The sequence below is a fragment of the Enoplosus armatus genome, chromosome 11 (genome assembly GCF_043641665.1).
Source record: "Enoplosus armatus isolate fEnoArm2 chromosome 11, fEnoArm2.hap1, whole genome shotgun sequence".
Taxonomy (NCBI): domain Eukaryota; kingdom Metazoa; phylum Chordata; class Actinopteri; order Centrarchiformes; family Enoplosidae; genus Enoplosus; species Enoplosus armatus.
In genome coordinates, this window is record NC_092190.1 from 22,660,976 (window position 1) to 22,680,096 (window position 19,121).

The window sequence follows — 19,121 nt, forward strand, 5'->3', positions numbered from 1 at the left end:
ATGTTAGTGTACGATTTCGAACACGGTCAATGTGTTTACAGGCACCGTGTTGTTGTTGGCTTTCTGCACAATGAGAAACCTTGTTTTCTTAATTAGGGTAAGGGAGAAACACATGTCGGTCTCTGCTGTAGAAACCTGTTTTCTTGGTCATGTAAGATACCTTTAGATCTATTATTCCAATGTGCGCATGACGATGCCGTGGCATCATTATAGAGAGAAAAGGAAAGTTCACTGCTCAAAACTGCAAATGTGTCTGAGTTTTCAGAAGAATTTAACAAAAAAAGATGGTTCAAATTCAGCTCGAACATCTGTCCAAATTAGAGGTTTTCACAGGTCCACTTGATTCTGAGGAACAGAGACCCGATCCATGACCCGAGGAGGATCGGACAAAATTACTGCCAAGGGTCTTGGGTTCGTATGGATCCAAGTGTGCCCAGTATCAACTCTGTTTACGAGAAAAACATTTTAGGAAATCAGTAGCCTTTGAAAGTCCAAGAATATTTTACATCCACAGATATTCGCTTGGTTGGAAAATGATATATATATATATTTTCTCTATCTGCTACCCAGTTAGCTACAGAATGTCCTGTTGGAGGTAAAATAGGACTTGCATCTTAAATTAAAACATGCACATCTGTTCCACTTGATGCTTTCGATGAAGCGCACTATAGCGGAGTCAAAAGCAAAGCAAAGTGAGCTGGTGTGCCGGTGCATTTCATTCCAGAAGGCGTGTGCTTGAAAAAGAGTGTTCACCTGTGCACAAAATGATGCCAAAACTATGAGTGTTGATATGTGTTAGGGGGGGAAGTCTCTCAGGCCTTGGAGAGCATTGGATGTTTCACAATGAGAGAGGGAGGGGGTACAGTCTTCCCTTGCACTCAGGCAATGAGCACAATGACAGATGGCACAGGGGATGAACACAATAATACCTGTTCAATGCAGTCCAACATTATGATACTATTGTCATGTCTTTGTCTACCTTTTATATTTTCATCAAGCTCAAGAAGACACAAGACAAGTTCTCCATTATATGAATTATTGATGTGGATATCAGCTGATTTATTATTATATTCACTTGCTTTACCTGTTTACTAAATGCTGATCTCACAATTAAGAAGATTATTATGGTAGCAGCATTTAGCAGTTGTATGGTTTTAGTATGCTGGTAGTGAAGACCACCTGCTGACACTGACATCAGAAAGAAGGGTGTACAGTATGAGTGTTTGCGTACACAGTCGACCATGGCGTGATAATAAATGCCTTAATGAGAAGATTGCATTTATGTTTTGAATTGCTGGACGTAATGCGGATTATAAGTGGATCAAAGAGCTTTTTGACCCAATATATTTCTTCAATGGTTGTAATTCGGCTGAAGTAAAAATAATGATAATGATACGATTGCAAATGATACCAGTTGTTGAACAAGGAGTTGCTGACCAATGTGCCATGACTCATGTGTGATTTCACACTATTTAGAAGGGATTTTATACAGTATATTACATCAATGTATGCGAGCTCTATCAATGCCATCATCACACAAACACTAAGCTATTGTGAAGAAAAACACTTTCTTTTTAAACAATCATGCTTGATTAAAATAGTTTTTTAATATCCGAACGTATTGTAAAAACAATCAAAAGTGGCTCCACTTGCACAGGTAGAAAAGGTCAGCAACAGTCAACAGTCTAAAGCAATCAAAACAATGAACCTCAACTGCCTCGCTAACCGTAGTAACTACACAACTACTTCCAGCATTGGTTGTTTCTTTCGGCTTATCCTTGAAGAAACTCTGACCCTCTCTGCTGCGACACACAGCCACACTCCCAGGCTGCTAGCACTAGACTCTTAGACTGCACCCTCAAGCCAGCCAAGGCTCATGGGTGAGGTTCGGCTGGCTTATGAGACGAGCTGGCAACAGCATAAAAATAACTGCATCACTGCACCGAGTGTCTTGGATGGGGTTGGCTGCCACTCTTTGCTCCCAGCAGCCAAGGCCAAGTGCCCACTAGACAACAGACCCTTAATTTAGCCATCCCATCATGACCCGCTGCTGTCCCCTATTGTTCCCGATCAAGTCAAACTCAATTTACTCGTTTGCTAAGTTACAGTTGCTATGCCAGTCTGTCGCTCTTCGATTTCACACCGAAGTAAACGGGCTTCTCGTTTCTAGCTGCCAAGCTTCAATGTGGATCGTTTAAATGATGACGAATGCTGGCATATTTTACCAGCTGTAGCTAGCTCATTAATTAACACAAAGTGAGTTTGCTGGAATCACTTTTCCAGCTGACTCTTTTTAAACGAGAACCCCGTAAAAGTGCTATAATGTTATAATGCTAAAAGGGCTAAAGCTGTAGCAGCATCCTGACCAGTTGATGATTCATGTAGAAGACATGGGAGTGAAGAAGCAGCAAAGAAGCGCCATCTCAGGTGTCAAGTTTGGCCGAGTTGGAACTTCCCCAAATCCAATAAAGAGCAGGACAGAGGCGCTAATGCTAAGAGGCGCTTAATCCTTGGAATAGTGGCTTCTTGGCTCTGAAAGGGTGAACGTGCCTTTTCCTCAATGGGGCTTTTAGTAACGTCGTGTGTGACCCCACAAAATATTATAACACTAGGTTTTATCCATTCCATTTAACTTTTGCTCTTCTGTGTTTGAGATATGAAGTATCTCTCTTACTACAACCAAAACTTGACGGGTCTGCTGTGCCAAATTATGATTTCAAAGCTGTGATTGGACAATCGCAGTTTCTTTTTCCCACATCCCCAGATTACTGAGTTTTAGTATGCTGTTGAGATCATTGTTTTGCTTCCTTTTACCCATTCATAGCAGCCATAGCAAGGTTGTTATGCCCCTCAGTGAAGCGGGAGGGAAAATATTATAAAAACAAAACAAATATGTTAATGCATATCCTCTATTGCGATTCCTTGGTTGGCCAAAAAAAGAAATCGCATCTCAATGGTGTGGCCTAGTTGAGGATCAGCACTTTGAGCTCCCAACAATCCCAGCATTTCTTGCTCTAAAATGGCAATATCACAAAACAAACACCGAGCTTTGTGTTGAGGCCCAGACACTCCAGGTTTGCTGCACAATTTAACACGGTGTTTACAGAGTGTTGGCGATGACATGGAGGACTGTTTGTGTGTGTTGAGGGAATGCGCTCAGACACGATTATCAGAGCGATCAGCTCTGTATGGGCTGGTGCTCGTCTGCTGAGCACTTTACAATTTCACTATTTCAGTTTTGTCCATTGTCGTGTGCAGATTCTTACAGTAGAGGAAGAGTTTTCAATATCTCGAGCCTCATGCATGTGTTTTTAATCATCATTAGACTGAAAGAAAAGAAGCAAGCAGGATGTGTCCCTTATACAATTTAATCAAAGTAGTGCTGTGCTACTTTCCCAGGGTTTCAATTGAAGGTAGTTCAACTCTACCTAACATGCTCAAAATGACAATGATAGCATGCTGTTGTCTGCAGGTATAATGTTTACCATGATCATTGTCCTAGCAGCAGAGGCCGATGGGAATGTCTTTTGCAGGCATTTGCTCATAAGCCAAAGTCATTTTGGCCAGATGATGGCGCTAGAATCACCACAGTTATTTCAGTCCTATCCCGAGGGGAACATGAACACCAGTACTGAATAGTTGTCAAGACGTTTCACTCAAAACCACAAATGTTAACCTGCTGGTGGCACTAAAGGAAAAGTCAGGGGATCACCAAATATCTATAAAACGTCATGGTAATCCATCCAATAGCTGTTGAGGTTGTTCAGTTAGGACCAACGTGGTGGACCGACTGGACCTTGAAACATATTTCAGTAATAAATCAATTTTTGTCAATTATCTACATGAAGCAATGTGTATTCTAGTATTATTGTCTATGAAATTGTCTGGTTTTCTCAGTCTTCATTGAGCATTTTTTAAAAGTTGCTTCAGCATACTAGTATTAATATCTGTATTTCAGAAGTTGCCCCTTCACAAATTCAGTAATTGTGATTGTCACAGAAGAAAAAGATTGAAATTCACGTCTGTAGATGCATGTGTGGGGATTGTGGATTGTGGCTTTGGGGCCACATCACACTTTGCTGTAAGGTTTTGTGGTTGTCAAATACAAGCATGGCATGGTAACTGTGATGAACTCATTTTCACAGGGCAGATGATGAGTGTAAATATTCTGCCTGGTGCACGCAGGAGTGGAGAAACATTTGACATCAGTTTCTTTGGGGTTTTTTTTTGGACGTCTTCCTCAAATACAATTAGTACATTTTTCAATCTATGTAAATAACCATCTCCGAGTGGCCACTAAATGTCACGTGGGAGAGTTCAGCTGTACTTACAGACACAGATCACACATCTAACATCATCACATTCGCATTGAAGACATGAAGACATATAGAAAACCTTGCAATAAGAGAAATCCTGCTGATTGTTTGCTGTGGAAATTTAGAATATCTTCCTTTCAAAGATATTCAGATTGATTACTGCAGCACTGCAGCCGTATTCCAACATATTATACAAAATAATCACCATTCTCAAATCGTACATCAAGCCTATCAATAACTCTTTGTGTCCTTTAATCTCATCGCAGATATGTGATTCAACCATGCAGCAGAGATAAGGGACTGCGGCCTCCAAGGTGTGGAGCTAAAGATAGAAACAGGCTGTGCACACAATCCTGGCAAACTCATTAACATTGCAGCGTAGAGAGGGCATTTGCAAGCTACCATCTGTAAGGGACAGAGGCTCTAAAAGATCACAAAGGGAGCTGTTGTGATTCTTCTTATGTTGTTAATTTCAGCATTGAAAGATCCAAAATGATTTTCACAATTCCAGTAGGAAATTCTTTGTCAAATTCCTTGTCTCTCTGTGAGCATCTCCGTCCAGCAGCCAGCGCGACGTTCTCCATTGTGGGTCAAAGTTAGATGGATTACAATGGCAGAGCGTTCTGAACTCTCTGCGTCTCTGATTTCTGCCTCTGACTGGCTTCTTCCAGGAGTAACACTGGCTGAGGCTCATGAGCGTCCACCATACTGAGCTGATGATAAGAACGGGACTCAGAAACAAAGTGAATAAGTGAATTTTACTGACGGCCATAACATTGACCGAGAGCATCATCTAATTAATCAGAAGACTCCCGTGTTATAAGTTAAGTGTTGTTGAGCTAAGCCACAGTATGTAAAGAGGCAGGCGCACAACACAAGAAAGAAATGGAAACAGGATGCCAATGAGGTATTAACATGGGGCGTAGAATCAGAACTGACAGCTGGAAGGCAGACAGACACCACACAGGCCCAACCATGGCACGGCGTTTTGAACAAGGACTGTCCCTGTTGCTGTATCACGCTACTTAAAAACCTAAATCTGGGTCACTTGAATAATCAGGCTAACAACTTTCCTGTAAACTCAGCCAGCGGCACCTTGATAATTGAAGTACTTCTTGCATCAGTGGAGGTCTGAATCAGCTTGAAATGATGTATTCTGCACTGCAGTCCCACGGTGCGTCTGTGGTGATGACATATACTGTAGACCCAATTACTCATCGGTTTGTGTGAATGTAATCACAGCTTTTCTGTCTTCTGTAAGAAATACAGAAACACTACCTAACTTGCAACGAACCCATACATTAAAACAGTGATCATATAGCTGTATTTTATGCCTCTTTATTCTTCCCTCTTTGTTGATCCTCAAACGAATGCAGATGAATGCATTAATGTGCTTACAAAGAGTTTGAAATCAACATTAAGAAGGAAATGTTCTACTTTTCACAACAATTTGCTTCCTTCTATTATCTAGACACAACTCATTGAATGATGGACTTGATTTTCACAAACTAATCCTTCATTCTCACTTCCATTTGCATGCTCTACAGTTCCATGCTGACCGCATGCAGCTACGCTGGTCTGCGGATCATTTTCTTTACAGCTCCCCTCGGATTCTGTTGGAAAAGAGACGGGCAGCTGCGACTTTGTTATGCTGAAGAAACTGCATGAGACTTTTATGTTTCATGGAAGTAGTTACAACAGGAAATGTACTGCTTTTCATTGCCGACGCAGGAGACACACTGTCTTCCCCGCTGTTTCATTCTATAATTCGATGGCGGCGGGAACATCTCAGTGTCGGTGAACTAAGCAGGCTTGAAAATGAGCTCTGTGGGCTTGATGGGATTGAGACGGCGGAGTTTTAGAGGTGCTATCTCCTCCTGAGATGGACGGAGCAGATGTGTTCATCATCAAAGTGACAGCCTGAATCTATGGAGAGTAATGGCCTGCTGCTGAACCACTGTCTCCAGTTGTCTTATGAATTCATCATAATCATGCTGGCTCTCCACTGCACTATACTGCTGCGTCAAAGGTTTCCATAGATCTTCTTCTTTTTTTTTATGGTCAGCAGCCTTCTGTGCAGATTATAAAGGGCATTTTTCACGAGTTGAACAGGGACACTTATATAATTGTTGAGGTGCTGATTGTTGCAGCTGTCACACAGTATCTATTTTCATCCATTAGGAGATGCATGTTGATGATGTTGCAGTATGAAAATAAGCAAAGAGCTCTAATTAATTCAATCATACGTTGCAAAAGCATTCAGGAGGGTTGATCTCTGAGAGTTAACAGAAAGGGAGTTAATGAGCCACATTCCTGCTCGCCAGACTTGTTACTTTCAAATCACCAATTAGAAATATCTCAGTACAGAACTACTGACAAGAACTGCTACAGGTTCACTGCATTGTGTCTGTGGCTGTACGTGCTGTATCTGTGTCCTTTGTTAATCTATAAAGCACTACCCATTCTATAAACTTGCAAGCTCCTCTGACTTGTGCTGATTAGTAATTTGCGTTTTTCTGCTGCTGTTCAAAAGGTGTCACTTTCACTACAACAAATACTGTGAAAAGTATGAAACTCAACTTAAAGAATGGTTCAAAAGTCTTTTTATAATATTTTTAAGCCATCTCTGGAGAAGTTATGAAAGTATGTTGATTGAATACTCTTGATCTCACCGTAGGAAGGCACCGTGCGCTTATTATCTCGGTCTACAAAGGGCTGCTGCATACAAAAGAGTTTAGACGAACGAGAACTCAAACGTAATTTGTTCAACATTCATTCGAACACAACCCACATGCAACCCATTGTAAACTACACTGACGTGGTTCTGTTGATTCGCGGTGCCTCCGCTGCCTCTCTCACTGAGTGACAAGCTAAAAGTTGGCTTAAGATTTGTTGTCATGGCAACATTACAAACTGCCTTACCTTCATCCACGATTGTGATCTGTGGTGCCGAGTCCAAAACGCTCCCTCACATTACTCCTCAGATGATTCGGTGTCACGATGATGAGTTTACTGAGGGCGACGGGGGTGTGCGATCGGCCCTTTTCATGGCAGACATCTTGACTTGTCACAGCGGCAAAAGCACAGGTGTAACTAACAACGTTTGTCATGGATACCCAGTAAGTTATGCCAGTGAGTCAGCAGGCGTAATAGCATTTTCAATCACAGATTCTCAGTATTAGTTTTAACAGTCAAGGAGTATCAGATTTGAACACCACCTATGTGGTACTCTAAGCTGTATGAAACAAATATCAAGAATTATTATCAAGTGCCATGTATAGCCCCGGTTTGCCACACACCACATCTCCAAACGTCCGCCCCTCTCATGTGTCACCCATGGCTGACAGCCTTATCAAGGAGTCATCACGGAGCTGTCACCTACAGTATGAGGGCTGTCTGCTGAGTGATGTTGACGTCCTCTCTGGAAGAAGAACAGTCAAGTTACAATACCATTTCATTTCTTCCTTCCTGGAGAATTCTCCTTTGTGTAGTGAAGAGGGAGGTCCACATTAGGAGTGAAGGCTGGGTGACGAGCAGATCAGCCAAGCAGACTCCGTTCTGTGCACAATCGGTCTTTTGCCGAGGGGAACGGAGTGACTCTACTGTATTTATCATATCGCTCTGGGGTGAGCTTACGGTGACATTGTTATGCTAATGCTCCAGCTGATTAGCATGTAGAGACACTCAGGTATTGAAGCATTATCTCAATGAATCCTGAAACAAAGGCCTTGTGGGTGGACACCCTTTCAACACACGCGGGGAAAATTAGTGGAAGCTCAAAAAATGGTGAAGTGAGTTGTTTAAATTTGTGGCACTGCAGAATAAAATTCATGCACAATTGCAAAGAGATGAACCATAATGCCAAATTATACCGTTTACACAAATCAAAACAAAGTGCCTGTCCGGTTCTTTCCTGCTCCACCTTTATTTTCAGTACGAGTTTTGGCACGGCAAATGAATAGTGGTAAATGATACATACACTGTATGTACGTTGGTATTTTTAACCCTCCAATTGTGTTTGTTCGTTGTTCATAAATCAAAGATAAAGCATAAATTATCACCAGATGATGGGTGACATCTTTTAATCCACTTCATTCCTAGTCATTATTACAAGTCCTACACTTATTATTTATGGCGTTTAGACCTCAGTTATCTGAAATAATACCACCTGTTTTTCAGTAAAAAGAAGAACAATTAGGAAAACATATTTATATATATATACATAGTTTTCACCTGGAACACCACAGATGGATAAAGTTGGAATGAAACCATTAAAAATCAGTGAAAGCGGTCGTCACTAATTTTACATGTTGTATGGAGGAATTCATGAAGGCTGCCGGATGAAATATACCATATTTATGACAGTAGAAAGTTGTAATTAGCCAATTTTGCCCAGAAAACAATAGGAGGGTCATACTTTGGCCTTTGGTGCTACATCTATGGATCATTCAATGAACTTGTTTCAGGCACAATTTGGCCTTATAATTTTCATTTTGTTATTTTTCTCAGCCATTGATTTTATTTTTGTTTGGTATTGTATTGAGTTGGATGTCTTTTATGAACTAAAAAAACACTGAACTTATATTCATACTCCACATGAGCAGCCAGAAGTTAAAACCTTTGATGCGTGTTTGCTGTCTCATGATTTACATTTTATCTCCACATGTTCAGTACATTAGAAATATTGGTCCAGGATGCTTTTAGCCTAGCTTAGCACCAAGACTGGAAGCAGCAGGAAACAGCTAATGTTAGCCTCTGCCAAAGAAGGCAAAACATTTGTCTTACAACAGCTTCAAAATGGCTGTATACAAGGTGAGGTTGGAAAAATCCAACCATAACACCTGAACACTGTTAACTCTTAGCAGCCAAATGAAGAATTTTGCGAGAAAAAAACCAAAAGTAGCCTAAATAAGAAAAAGAAAGCAACAGGAGTGACAAAAGCCACAAAAAATAGTTCCTTTAGCAACATAACATTTCTTGACAGAACAAAGGCAAAGAAATATGGTATCATGTCACTGACATTCTCCTCTCTCCATATATATGCAGATATATCTGTTGACCTTTGGACATACAGAACAGGCAAAATGCCAAGCAATTTCACTTATATTTATATATATATAGTTCCCCTCACTATACCGCGGACGTACCAAATGATGGCACTATTATATATGGCATGCCAAGCTGAAACATGTGACTATACCAAAAGCCTGCGATTACAGGTCGTTAAAACTGAATTATTATTTTCATGAAATTGTTTCATGGTGGACATTTTGGATCTGTTGATATTTATTAGAATATTGTTTCTTCAAATTATTGAACAAATATGAACAGTGTGATATGAAGCTATGATTGATTGATTGATTGATGAAGATTGATTTTTTTAAAATGGCAAATGTCAGGTTTATTGGCAGATTCAAGGAACACGGTCTAACCATAACTCAAACCAATCACAGCTGGTGTTCTCGCAGACTCACCAAAAAATCAGCAAACACAATCAGAAAAGTTGTTCTTTGCATTGTTATCATACTAACATTATGTAGAGAATATCCGTTCTGATGATTAATCTTTTGATTTGAGGTATTAGTCTTTATTATCTCAGTTATTTATCTGTTTGTCTCAGCTGTTGAGGTCCTAATTATCATTAATGGGGAAAGAACAAAGGTCTGTTCAGAATAACATGGAAATTGTTTTTCTTGTGATCGGGTTTTAGGTCTTCCAGCACTCTTTCTTGGCATCGTACCTCATCTACAACATGTATACAAGGTGAGTAAACAAAGAATCAAATCCAATCCACAGACACCTTGCATAATGATGTTTATCATTCATCATGTTCATAGTTAGTCACTGAAGGTGACACACATTATTCACCTGTAAAATAGCTTGAACTGACTGTGAATCTGCACTGATGGTATCTTTTCTGAGATGTACAGGCAGGCGTAAATGCTTGCTGGTCTGGTTTGTAAAGGTTCACGTGCAACATGTTTCTAATTGTCCTTGCATCAGAGAGGTGCGGGAGCTGAATCCTCCAGAGGTGTCAGATTCAGTCCTCCAGTTCGCCTCATGGGGCGTTCATGGTCAGCAGCTGGTGAGTAGTTTACAGGGTCTGACAACAGGGAAACATTAGGATGAATCTTCCATTATTCTGTTGTTATTCAGTTATTATTATTATCATTCTTGTTGATATATTTTTCCTTTAACTACCCAAACCAGTCGGTGAATATAATAACCAGAATACAACCTACGACCTGCTGAGGTCTGTCTAACTGTGCTATAGTGAGCGATTCCAACAAGGAAGTCCACATGGCAAATATGTGTCTCCTCCTCAGCAGCACTGGGTTAAGCAAAAACAAGTCACTCAGTGATGAAATCCCACCTCTGGATATCAGTAAGAATTCATAAATAATACGGCTGCATATTTCATATGAAATGTGAGCTGATTCATCGCTTTCAGTTTAAACATCATTTCAAGGTTCTTTTAGGGGTATTTAGTCCCATCATACATTTCAAAACTCAGGTGTAAAATGATTTAATCATTTAATCTCAACAGAAAATCATTCAAGTAATTCTTCAAAGCAAAAACTGCTGCTTCTCCAATGAACAAATTAGCTGCGTTTCTCTTTTTTTTATATCATTCGAATTGAACATATTTGCACTGTTGGTTGGACAAACTTTCATTCAAATGTGTCAACTTGGATTCTGGATTGTAATGTTGATTTTCTTAAATTATTTTCCGCCGTTTTATAGACCAAACACTGAATCCAGGTATCGATGAAGTGATCGGCAGGTTAATCAGCAACTGCATTTAGATTCAATTTTGTCATTGCGTTTGTGGAATCCTCTCTGCTCTGAAGCTCAAAGGCTGATCAAAGGCTGTTTTTGACTTAGGAGGAAAGACCAACTGCCTTTAAACTAAACAATAATTTTCTAAGGAAGCCAGAAACAGTTACACTAATCAAGCTGTTGCTGGAAGACATCTTGTTGGGCCACCGAAGCACTCTGTGTGAGTAATGCCTCCACCGTGCAGTATTATGCACAGCATAATCAGTCCATTATTTTCTCCAGCGCAGACAAGGAAAGTAATTAACCATTTGATAGCATATTTATCTCGTTTCCTCGGTATGTCTACCTGCCCTCAGTGGAACCTGTTCTCCAGGAAGCCCTGCAGCAACTGTGTCACACCGCTAATGACAAAGTACCGTTCATTACTCATGAACTCTCCCTGCGTATTTGTCTGTGTTATCACAAGAGATGAGCCACTCACTTTTTTTTATTTTTATCTATGAGCATGTTCTCTGTGTGAGATCGGTTCACCAGTTCTCAATTTGCTCAGCAGGGACGTTCTGTCCTCTCAGTCCTCCTGTGCCGCGCTGTAACTTCAAGACTAATGCAAAAAAAAGGTGGCGGGAATGCAAAGAGGAGCAACTTTAAATGTACTCTGGACCAAATGAATCAAGTGATATGAGATATGAAAACAAGCTGATATTATCTTTCTATCTCTCTCTGTGTTTATGACTGCATGCTTTGTGTGCTGTGTGCACATGGAGACGTTACATTCACTATAATACAGTACTTTTGAAATAAAAAAAACCTGTATTTTGTCTCTATCCCACAGATCTATGTATTTGAAAACAACATTTACTACCAAACGGATGTTCAGAGCAGCTCGTGGAGGCTCACGTCCTCTGGACAGGAGGGGATCATCTTCAATGGCATCACAGACTGGCTGTATGAGGGTAAGAGAGAGGCGACTGAGGCAGTAGATCTAGTTGAAAGACAGACAGAAGAGGAGAATCTGGTGTTCCTCTAACTGAGGAAAGCATGTCTCTGAACATTTACCATTTTATATGACAGAAATCTCGGTTGAACGTGAATTGTCAATTGTTCAAATGCCGAATACAACCTAAATTTATATTTATTTGACGGGGATCTCTAGTGTATATTAGGCCTTTTTTCTGTCAGGGACAAAGGCAGATGTGAAGTGGCGTTGTTATTACTGCTGTAGAACCTCTTCGGGGATGGTTGGGGTGGGTGGGTGGATGAGTGACAAAAGGGTGACTTGGATACAAGAGGCCACTGTTCACACCCTGTTTCCTACGACCAATAAACACTACTTTCTATTCACCATGATGACGAGCTTCCCCTAATCTTAACCAAGAACTTTTAGTGCACCGAACCTAACCAAATGTTAGACTTAAAAAAAACTGTTAAAAGAATCATTTTGCAACGGCCATTATTGCCTTTATTGTCTAGCCACTGTGTGCATGGTCTGTTATGTTTTCTACTGGTGAAACACAAAGGATGATAAATCTGACCTGAATTTGTGTAATTTAAAAGCTCTATAACTATAATTTATTGTTGAAAATATATTACCTTAAAAGGTCACATAAACTCTTTTTATTTAGCATTCAGAAGGTTAAATGATGTAATGGTCGATGTATGTTAGCTTCAGTATGTGTTGTGTTTCATCTTTAAAGTGAGCACGGTGAGCAAATCACATTTAGAGCTGTAGATATTATTTTCACTGAATCAATCAAGTCATCAGTCAGTCATTCATTTGGCCAATTGTTTAACCAGCCATCAATTTACATCTTGACTAATAATGTATATATATATATTCAGCACAAACTGAATAACCTGAGATTAAAAAGAGAATAAACAGAGTCCTGAGCCCCACCCTCTCAGATTGACTGATTTGTCCTCTCTTGGTTTTCCAGAGGAGGTGTTACACACACAGGCGGCCCACTGGTGGTCCCCTGATGGCTCCAGACTGGCCTACCTCACCATCAACGATTCCCTGGTTCCCAACATGCTCCTGCCCCGCTTTACAGGCTCCCTCTACCCCAGGGGGAAGGAGTACCCTTATTCAAAGGTGGACCTTAGAGTACTATAAGTCCAATTGGCGTGGATAATGCCTTTATTTGTCTCCAGAATTTCAATTAAATCTCAGTTGAAGCTGGTTATAACATCACTGCGGGACTACTTGATGCTATAGAGAAACAAATATAAAGGCAGTTTTTATTTGCAAACATTGTTTACAACCAGAACTGAATCCAACATGAGCATCCGAAACCTTCTGGTCAGCTCCAGCCCTCTCTGAATTAGATCCAGTTGAAACGTGACTGCTCCTGACCTCCTTTAGCCGACGTCACACTGTACAACAACCCTTACAACCTGACTCAACTTCACCGTAACACACCGGCGCTATGAATAACACAACTGCAGCCTCTCTGCTTTAGCTCATCCACGAAGGCTAGTGAATCCCTTTCTTGTTTAATTCATGTTACAGTGACTTGCTTCCTTTGAAGAGGGCTGGCTGTAGGGATCTGTGGCACTGGGAGGGATAGGGAAGTGATATGCCCCAGAAAGGCGAGTTAACACACATCCCATCCTTTGATGCGGGTGTTTAGTGTATCAAATGCATCTTAGATGGGAGATGAGTTGTAGAAAACTGGTGGAATTGGGGTCATAAGGTAGAGGGCAACCTCATTTGCAAGGGGGTTCATAGGAAGACATCTAATTAATGAAGCACTTTACTCGATCTTAGCCTCGCCCACGCGATGTGTAGAAACTGTATACACACACACAGTGATTCTGTTTGCTTGTATCCGTGAGTGGGGTCAGTGTTATATTACTGTGGGACTAAATGAAGCAGGGATTTAATTGCCTTCTCCTCCATTTGTCTATGAGAACACTGACGCTGTTCGCAGTCTGACAGTCATACTCCTGCTTCAGTCACTGGGGGATAAATTTGTGTTGGTATCTCCATGTGAGTCAATACACAGTTAAAGTAATGCCCTAGACGGTACTTTTCATGGGCATCATGTGGCTGCGCTTCAAAGGAATACCTAATTACTGTCACAGTAATGAACTGTGCCTGGCCAACACTAGATTTTTGAAGCCAATACCAATATAGATATATGAAAATATCAAGACTAACAGTGTACAGTCATGCTAGCAGCTCTGTGAGGTTGGACTTAGACACAGCAGTGCTTTGAGCTAAATGCTACCGCCAACATGCTAATATGCTCACAATGACTATGCTCAAGGTCAGGTTGCAATGCAGCTTTTCAGTTAAGTATGATTATAATAAAACTATTTTAACTCCATGTTTTGTCAAATGTTGAATTGCTGAGCAACACACTTTCAAAGCTCAGCTATACACTTGGTTACCGATGGTTACATGTACTAATAGTAGCGGTACTGTGTTAGAAAACGTATTAGTATTAGCAGGTTTCCGATGTGTGTGATCCATCAGATTGCTTATCAGAACAGAACTATTCCAAGAAGCAATGATACCTCCGAAAGTGCAGAAAGGCCACGATCTGAGAAGACATGAATGATAGCCAATGAAAATAAGCGAGCATAAGCGTATGGAATAGATACTGTCGTCCTCATGACAGGGTTGTGCTGTACTTTGTGAGATTTCCCTCGTCATGTAGACTAATGAGCTCTGTTTCTGAGGGAGGCTTAAGCGAAGAAAGCCGACGACTTGCCCCAGGGCCCGCACAGTGCACAACAACACCGTTTGTTCTCTACTTGTTTCATATTCTCAGTATTTTCTCGGTTTAAAGTCCTGCTGGCATTGTTCCGTATATAAAGATAGAAAACAAGTGTGACTGTACATTTGTTTTTACTCCAGATGGGCCAAGTCAACCCCACCGTCGCACTCTATGTCGTCACTCTAGACGGCAGCTCCCTCACCACTGAACTGAGACCTCCCAACAGTTTTGAAAAGAGGTTCGATTTGAACACATTTTAAACAGTCATAATAGCATCTTATTGATCCAGGCTGCCCATGTTGCTCATTAGCTTACGACTTCTCGTATCTGTTTTCCCTAGTGAGCACTACATCACCATGGTGAAATGGGTGACCCAGGAGAGGCTGAGCGTGCGTTGGGTGAATCGAGCTCAAAACACCTCAATTCTTTCACTGTGTGATGTCGTGACAGGCGACTGCACAAAGGTAAGAAAGTTATTGATAATGATTCTCTAGTCTTCAAAAATCTACAGCGAATTGACGAAAGTGTGCCAACTTCATTTTGTCACGTTTCCACAGAAACACGTGATGACATCGGAGAAGTGGCTTGATCGTCAGGTGAGTGCATCGGTCCAGAAGGGCTTCGTTAGCTTTGATGAGCCTATCAATAAACTGTTTAAGGAACACTTCACTTTCACATTAAAGCTGGTACTTTATAACAGCCGAATCTCAAATAATGGCCATAAGGGGCAGATAAAAAACACTGAAGCGGGATGGAATTACTTGAACTCTAATGCTTCACATATGTAAATTTAGCATCATGTATATTTCCACAGCACTAATTCAGTCATGTCATACTCACCAATCTGCTGTTCTAAGTCACTCTTTTAAAAGAAATACTTAAAATACTTATTCACTATTTCCTATTGATTATACTTCATCGCTGTTTTGCTACTGTCAGTGAAAATGAACACTCCCTGCAGATGTTTTGATTCAAATTCCCACAGCAAAGGGACAAATTATGAGCTTTGAGCTGCTCTTAATGTGAAACATCATGAATGTCATTGACTGTAGCTAAACTAAATAAAAAACCTGACGCTGGGACGCTCATCCACCCGCTCAGTCTGTCTGAGTTATCGGAGCGCTCTGCTCAGGACGACTCTTCAGGTGTTTGGAGGTTGTTCAGTTTGTCTAACACAGCTTGTTTCAGACAGACGGGGAACTGAGGGGCTGCAGAAAGGGCCAGGAGGAGATACATAAGGACTTTTTATGAACTGTGAATCATACAAAGCTGCTCTAGTGGAGCCCCAGAATAAATAAATATAGAGCTAAAATGAGCATCATATGGGACCTTTAACTTACCCATAGCGTCAATGCACATAACTTTATCCTTTGTGCTTCGTTCTTTCCCCTGTTCTAAGTGCTTGGTGTTCTAGGTTCCAACGACTTTTAATAGCAGTGTCTACGTCTATGTTTGCCGTTTGTCTTTTTGTCTTTTCCCAGAATGAGGAGCCAGTGTTTTCAGAGGATTGCACAACAATCTTTATCACTATGCCCTTGAAACACGGTGGCCGTGGGACATTCAACCATATCACCATGGTCTCCAACCAAGTAAAACTATTACAAACTTTTAATAAAACGAATACATTTAGTTGGGTGCTTTCACTGTTTAATTGAAACTTCTTGTGTCGGGGTATCGTATCCGTCCTCAGGGCCTCCAATTATTCATACTGCTCATATAATTCCATTTTGAAGTCTCATCATTTGAATTTTTATTCTAACTCCATTTCCTGAAACACCAGAGAATTAAGAACACGTTCACTTGAATAAATTAAAGCGAGTGTTGTACAGTAGATGCACCGGAGGCACTGGGTTCTGTGGCAGATTAATTCAGGTTCTGTAGAGATAATAAGGGGAACAAAAGTTTCAGATTGAAAGTCAGGGCAAGGAAAAGAACTCAACACTGGTGCCGCCCTTTAAGACTGTGTAGGGCATGTGAGGTCATGTCAACATGCTTTCTCTGCTCTGTTGTGTATTCTTTCTCGTGCCTCTCAGTCTGAGGGTCAAGAGGTCAACCTCCGCCACCTGACCTCAGGGAGCTGGGAAGTCTCTCAAATTCTGGCCTATGATGAAAGCACGAACTCAGTGTAAGATACTGACTTCATACTATATTGACACCACACAGTGTGATACGATACAATATCTCAAATTATTATTATGTACATTTTATGTTTTTCAGTTATTTCCTAAGTACAGAGGACGGCTCAACACAACGGCAGCTGTACAGGTACCATATCGGTTTCACTTCAATAGAGAAGTCGAGAAAGCACCAACATTCGTTATAGAATCGTTTTTGGGAAATCTGCTTATTTGCTTTCTTGCTAAGAGTCGAGAACCACTCTCGTGTCGTTAAATACGAGCAACAGTGAGGAGACGGTTAGCTTAGCTTTCCCTATAAACACTGGAAACAGCTGTCTGAAGGTAACAATATCCACCTACCAGCACCTCAGCTCACTAATGAATTATTATTATTATTATCTTGATTCTTTAATCAGTAGAAAATACTTGTTTTTACACTTTGGTTTGCATATGGATTAAACAAACCACACATGAGATAAGTGGCTGCTGGCGTTAGCGTCATATTTAGCGTACGGATATAAGAATGGTGTCAACCTTCTCATCTAAGTCTGGGCAAGAAAATGAAATTATTTTAAAATAAAATTAGTGTTATATGAAGTATAATATTTTATTATTTTATTCTTGGCTATATTACCATTTATATTTACCATTTAATAGCTATATGCATACAATTAAGTCATGCAGTGCTATAGTCAAGTTTCCATCCAAATGTAGCTCATATTTTAACAGATAATCGGCAAAAGAAAACACACATTAATGGGCATTTCTGTCCACTACTGTTGTGTGAGTTGGTTCATCGAGATAAACGGCTGGTGCCAACTCTGCCATTAAAGGGTCGTAGAAGAGGAGGGCCTAACGAGTTGACATCATTAGTTCATTAACGATCAGCACGAGCCAAATCTCAAACAGTGGAAACCCACGTAGAAAACATGATGGAAACATGACATGTCATGCTTGTTTCATGTGTTCATGTGAGGAAGGTCGCTGCCTCCTCATCGGTGCACACACATCTCATGTTTTCCTTTTACTGCCACTTTTCTTGTCTCTCCAGTGGACGTTTAAGTCTCATGCTTCTTTTGTCGCATTTTGTTTTTTATCGATACACCAACTTTTACAGGCAAGCAAAAACGTTTTTCTAGTGATATTGATTTTTTTTTTCACATTTTCCGGCATTACAAATAAAAACAGGTGGCTGGACGTTAAACCACAGCGTTGATACGTACTTTATTTTGGCATATTTTCCCTTCATTTTGTCTTTTGTCTGCAGGCTGGAAACAGACTGATCGTATTTCAAAAGTTGTAAATCCTCTCAAACCAGCTTCTTTTGTCCTCGAACAGAGTCTCCACTGTGGATGCGTTTCAGAAAGAATGCCTCACCTGCTCCCTCTTCAAATCAAAGTGCACCTACTACGACACCATCCTCAGCCCGAACCTTCAACACGTTCTTCTCAACTGCAGAGGTAACACCTGTAACACCTTCTTATGACCAAAACAGCGACATCGTAACTGAGCGGTCCATAGCAAGGCAGCCTCACATGATCAGTTTGACAATGACAGAAACCCAAAATGTGGAAGAATTGAATAAGTTCAGTTGATTTCCAAATGTGAAAATGAAATTCACAGAACTTTTTAGTGTGTGTTTTCACAAACTAAACGTTCCAATGTTCAAACATTAAATAAACGCTGCATCTTAATTATGTTCAGTTTGAGACGTCTATGTTTTGTGAGTCAGTGCATCACATGTATTCATTAATGCAAGCTGAAACATTCAAAACAAAGTCCACCACACACTGAAATATCTACTTTTTCAGTATAAGAGTGTGAGTTTACTGGATGTAACTCACATAGGAGAGAGTTCACAGGACAAACAGAACTGAACCACTACATGAAAACTTACAGTCACTTGTCACATAGCAAGAATTCATGCACAAACAAGATTTAAAATGAAGCCCTACTACCCTTTACATTCTTTTTAGTCTCTTAAGGTTTAATGTGTAACCTTGTTTAGGAAATGTTTGATCCAGTTGCACCTCCTGACCTAAACAACTTGTTCTCCCAGGTCCTGGAATACCCCAGACCACCCTCCACAAACTGAGTGCTATGAACAGTAAGTACTCTGGCACTGACAAACTTGAACCAATTTACTACTCAGACTCTTTCACTCAATTGCATCAGGTATATTTCTTCAT

At 40.6% G+C, this 19,121-nt stretch overlaps 1 protein-coding gene across 1 annotated transcript in view; it reads left to right on the forward strand.

Annotated features, from left to right (window-relative positions):
• LOC139292693 (inactive dipeptidyl peptidase 10-like) overlaps window positions 1–19,121 on the forward strand; it is a 107,184-nt gene that overhangs the window by 80,366 nt on the left and 7,697 nt on the right. The window contains exons 6-17 of the mRNA XM_070915056.1: window positions 10,027–10,079; window positions 10,320–10,401; window positions 11,929–12,049; window positions 13,031–13,185; window positions 14,956–15,053; window positions 15,156–15,279; window positions 15,373–15,411; window positions 16,297–16,404; window positions 16,849–16,940; window positions 17,033–17,080; window positions 18,271–18,392; window positions 18,992–19,039. Of these exons, the coding sequence (XP_070771157.1) occupies window positions 10,027–10,079; window positions 10,320–10,401; window positions 11,929–12,049; window positions 13,031–13,185; window positions 14,956–15,053; window positions 15,156–15,279; window positions 15,373–15,411; window positions 16,297–16,404; window positions 16,849–16,940; window positions 17,033–17,080; window positions 18,271–18,392; window positions 18,992–19,039 (1,090 nt within the window). The remainder of the gene's footprint in view (window positions 1–10,026; window positions 10,080–10,319; window positions 10,402–11,928; window positions 12,050–13,030; window positions 13,186–14,955; window positions 15,054–15,155; window positions 15,280–15,372; window positions 15,412–16,296; window positions 16,405–16,848; window positions 16,941–17,032; window positions 17,081–18,270; window positions 18,393–18,991; window positions 19,040–19,121) is intronic.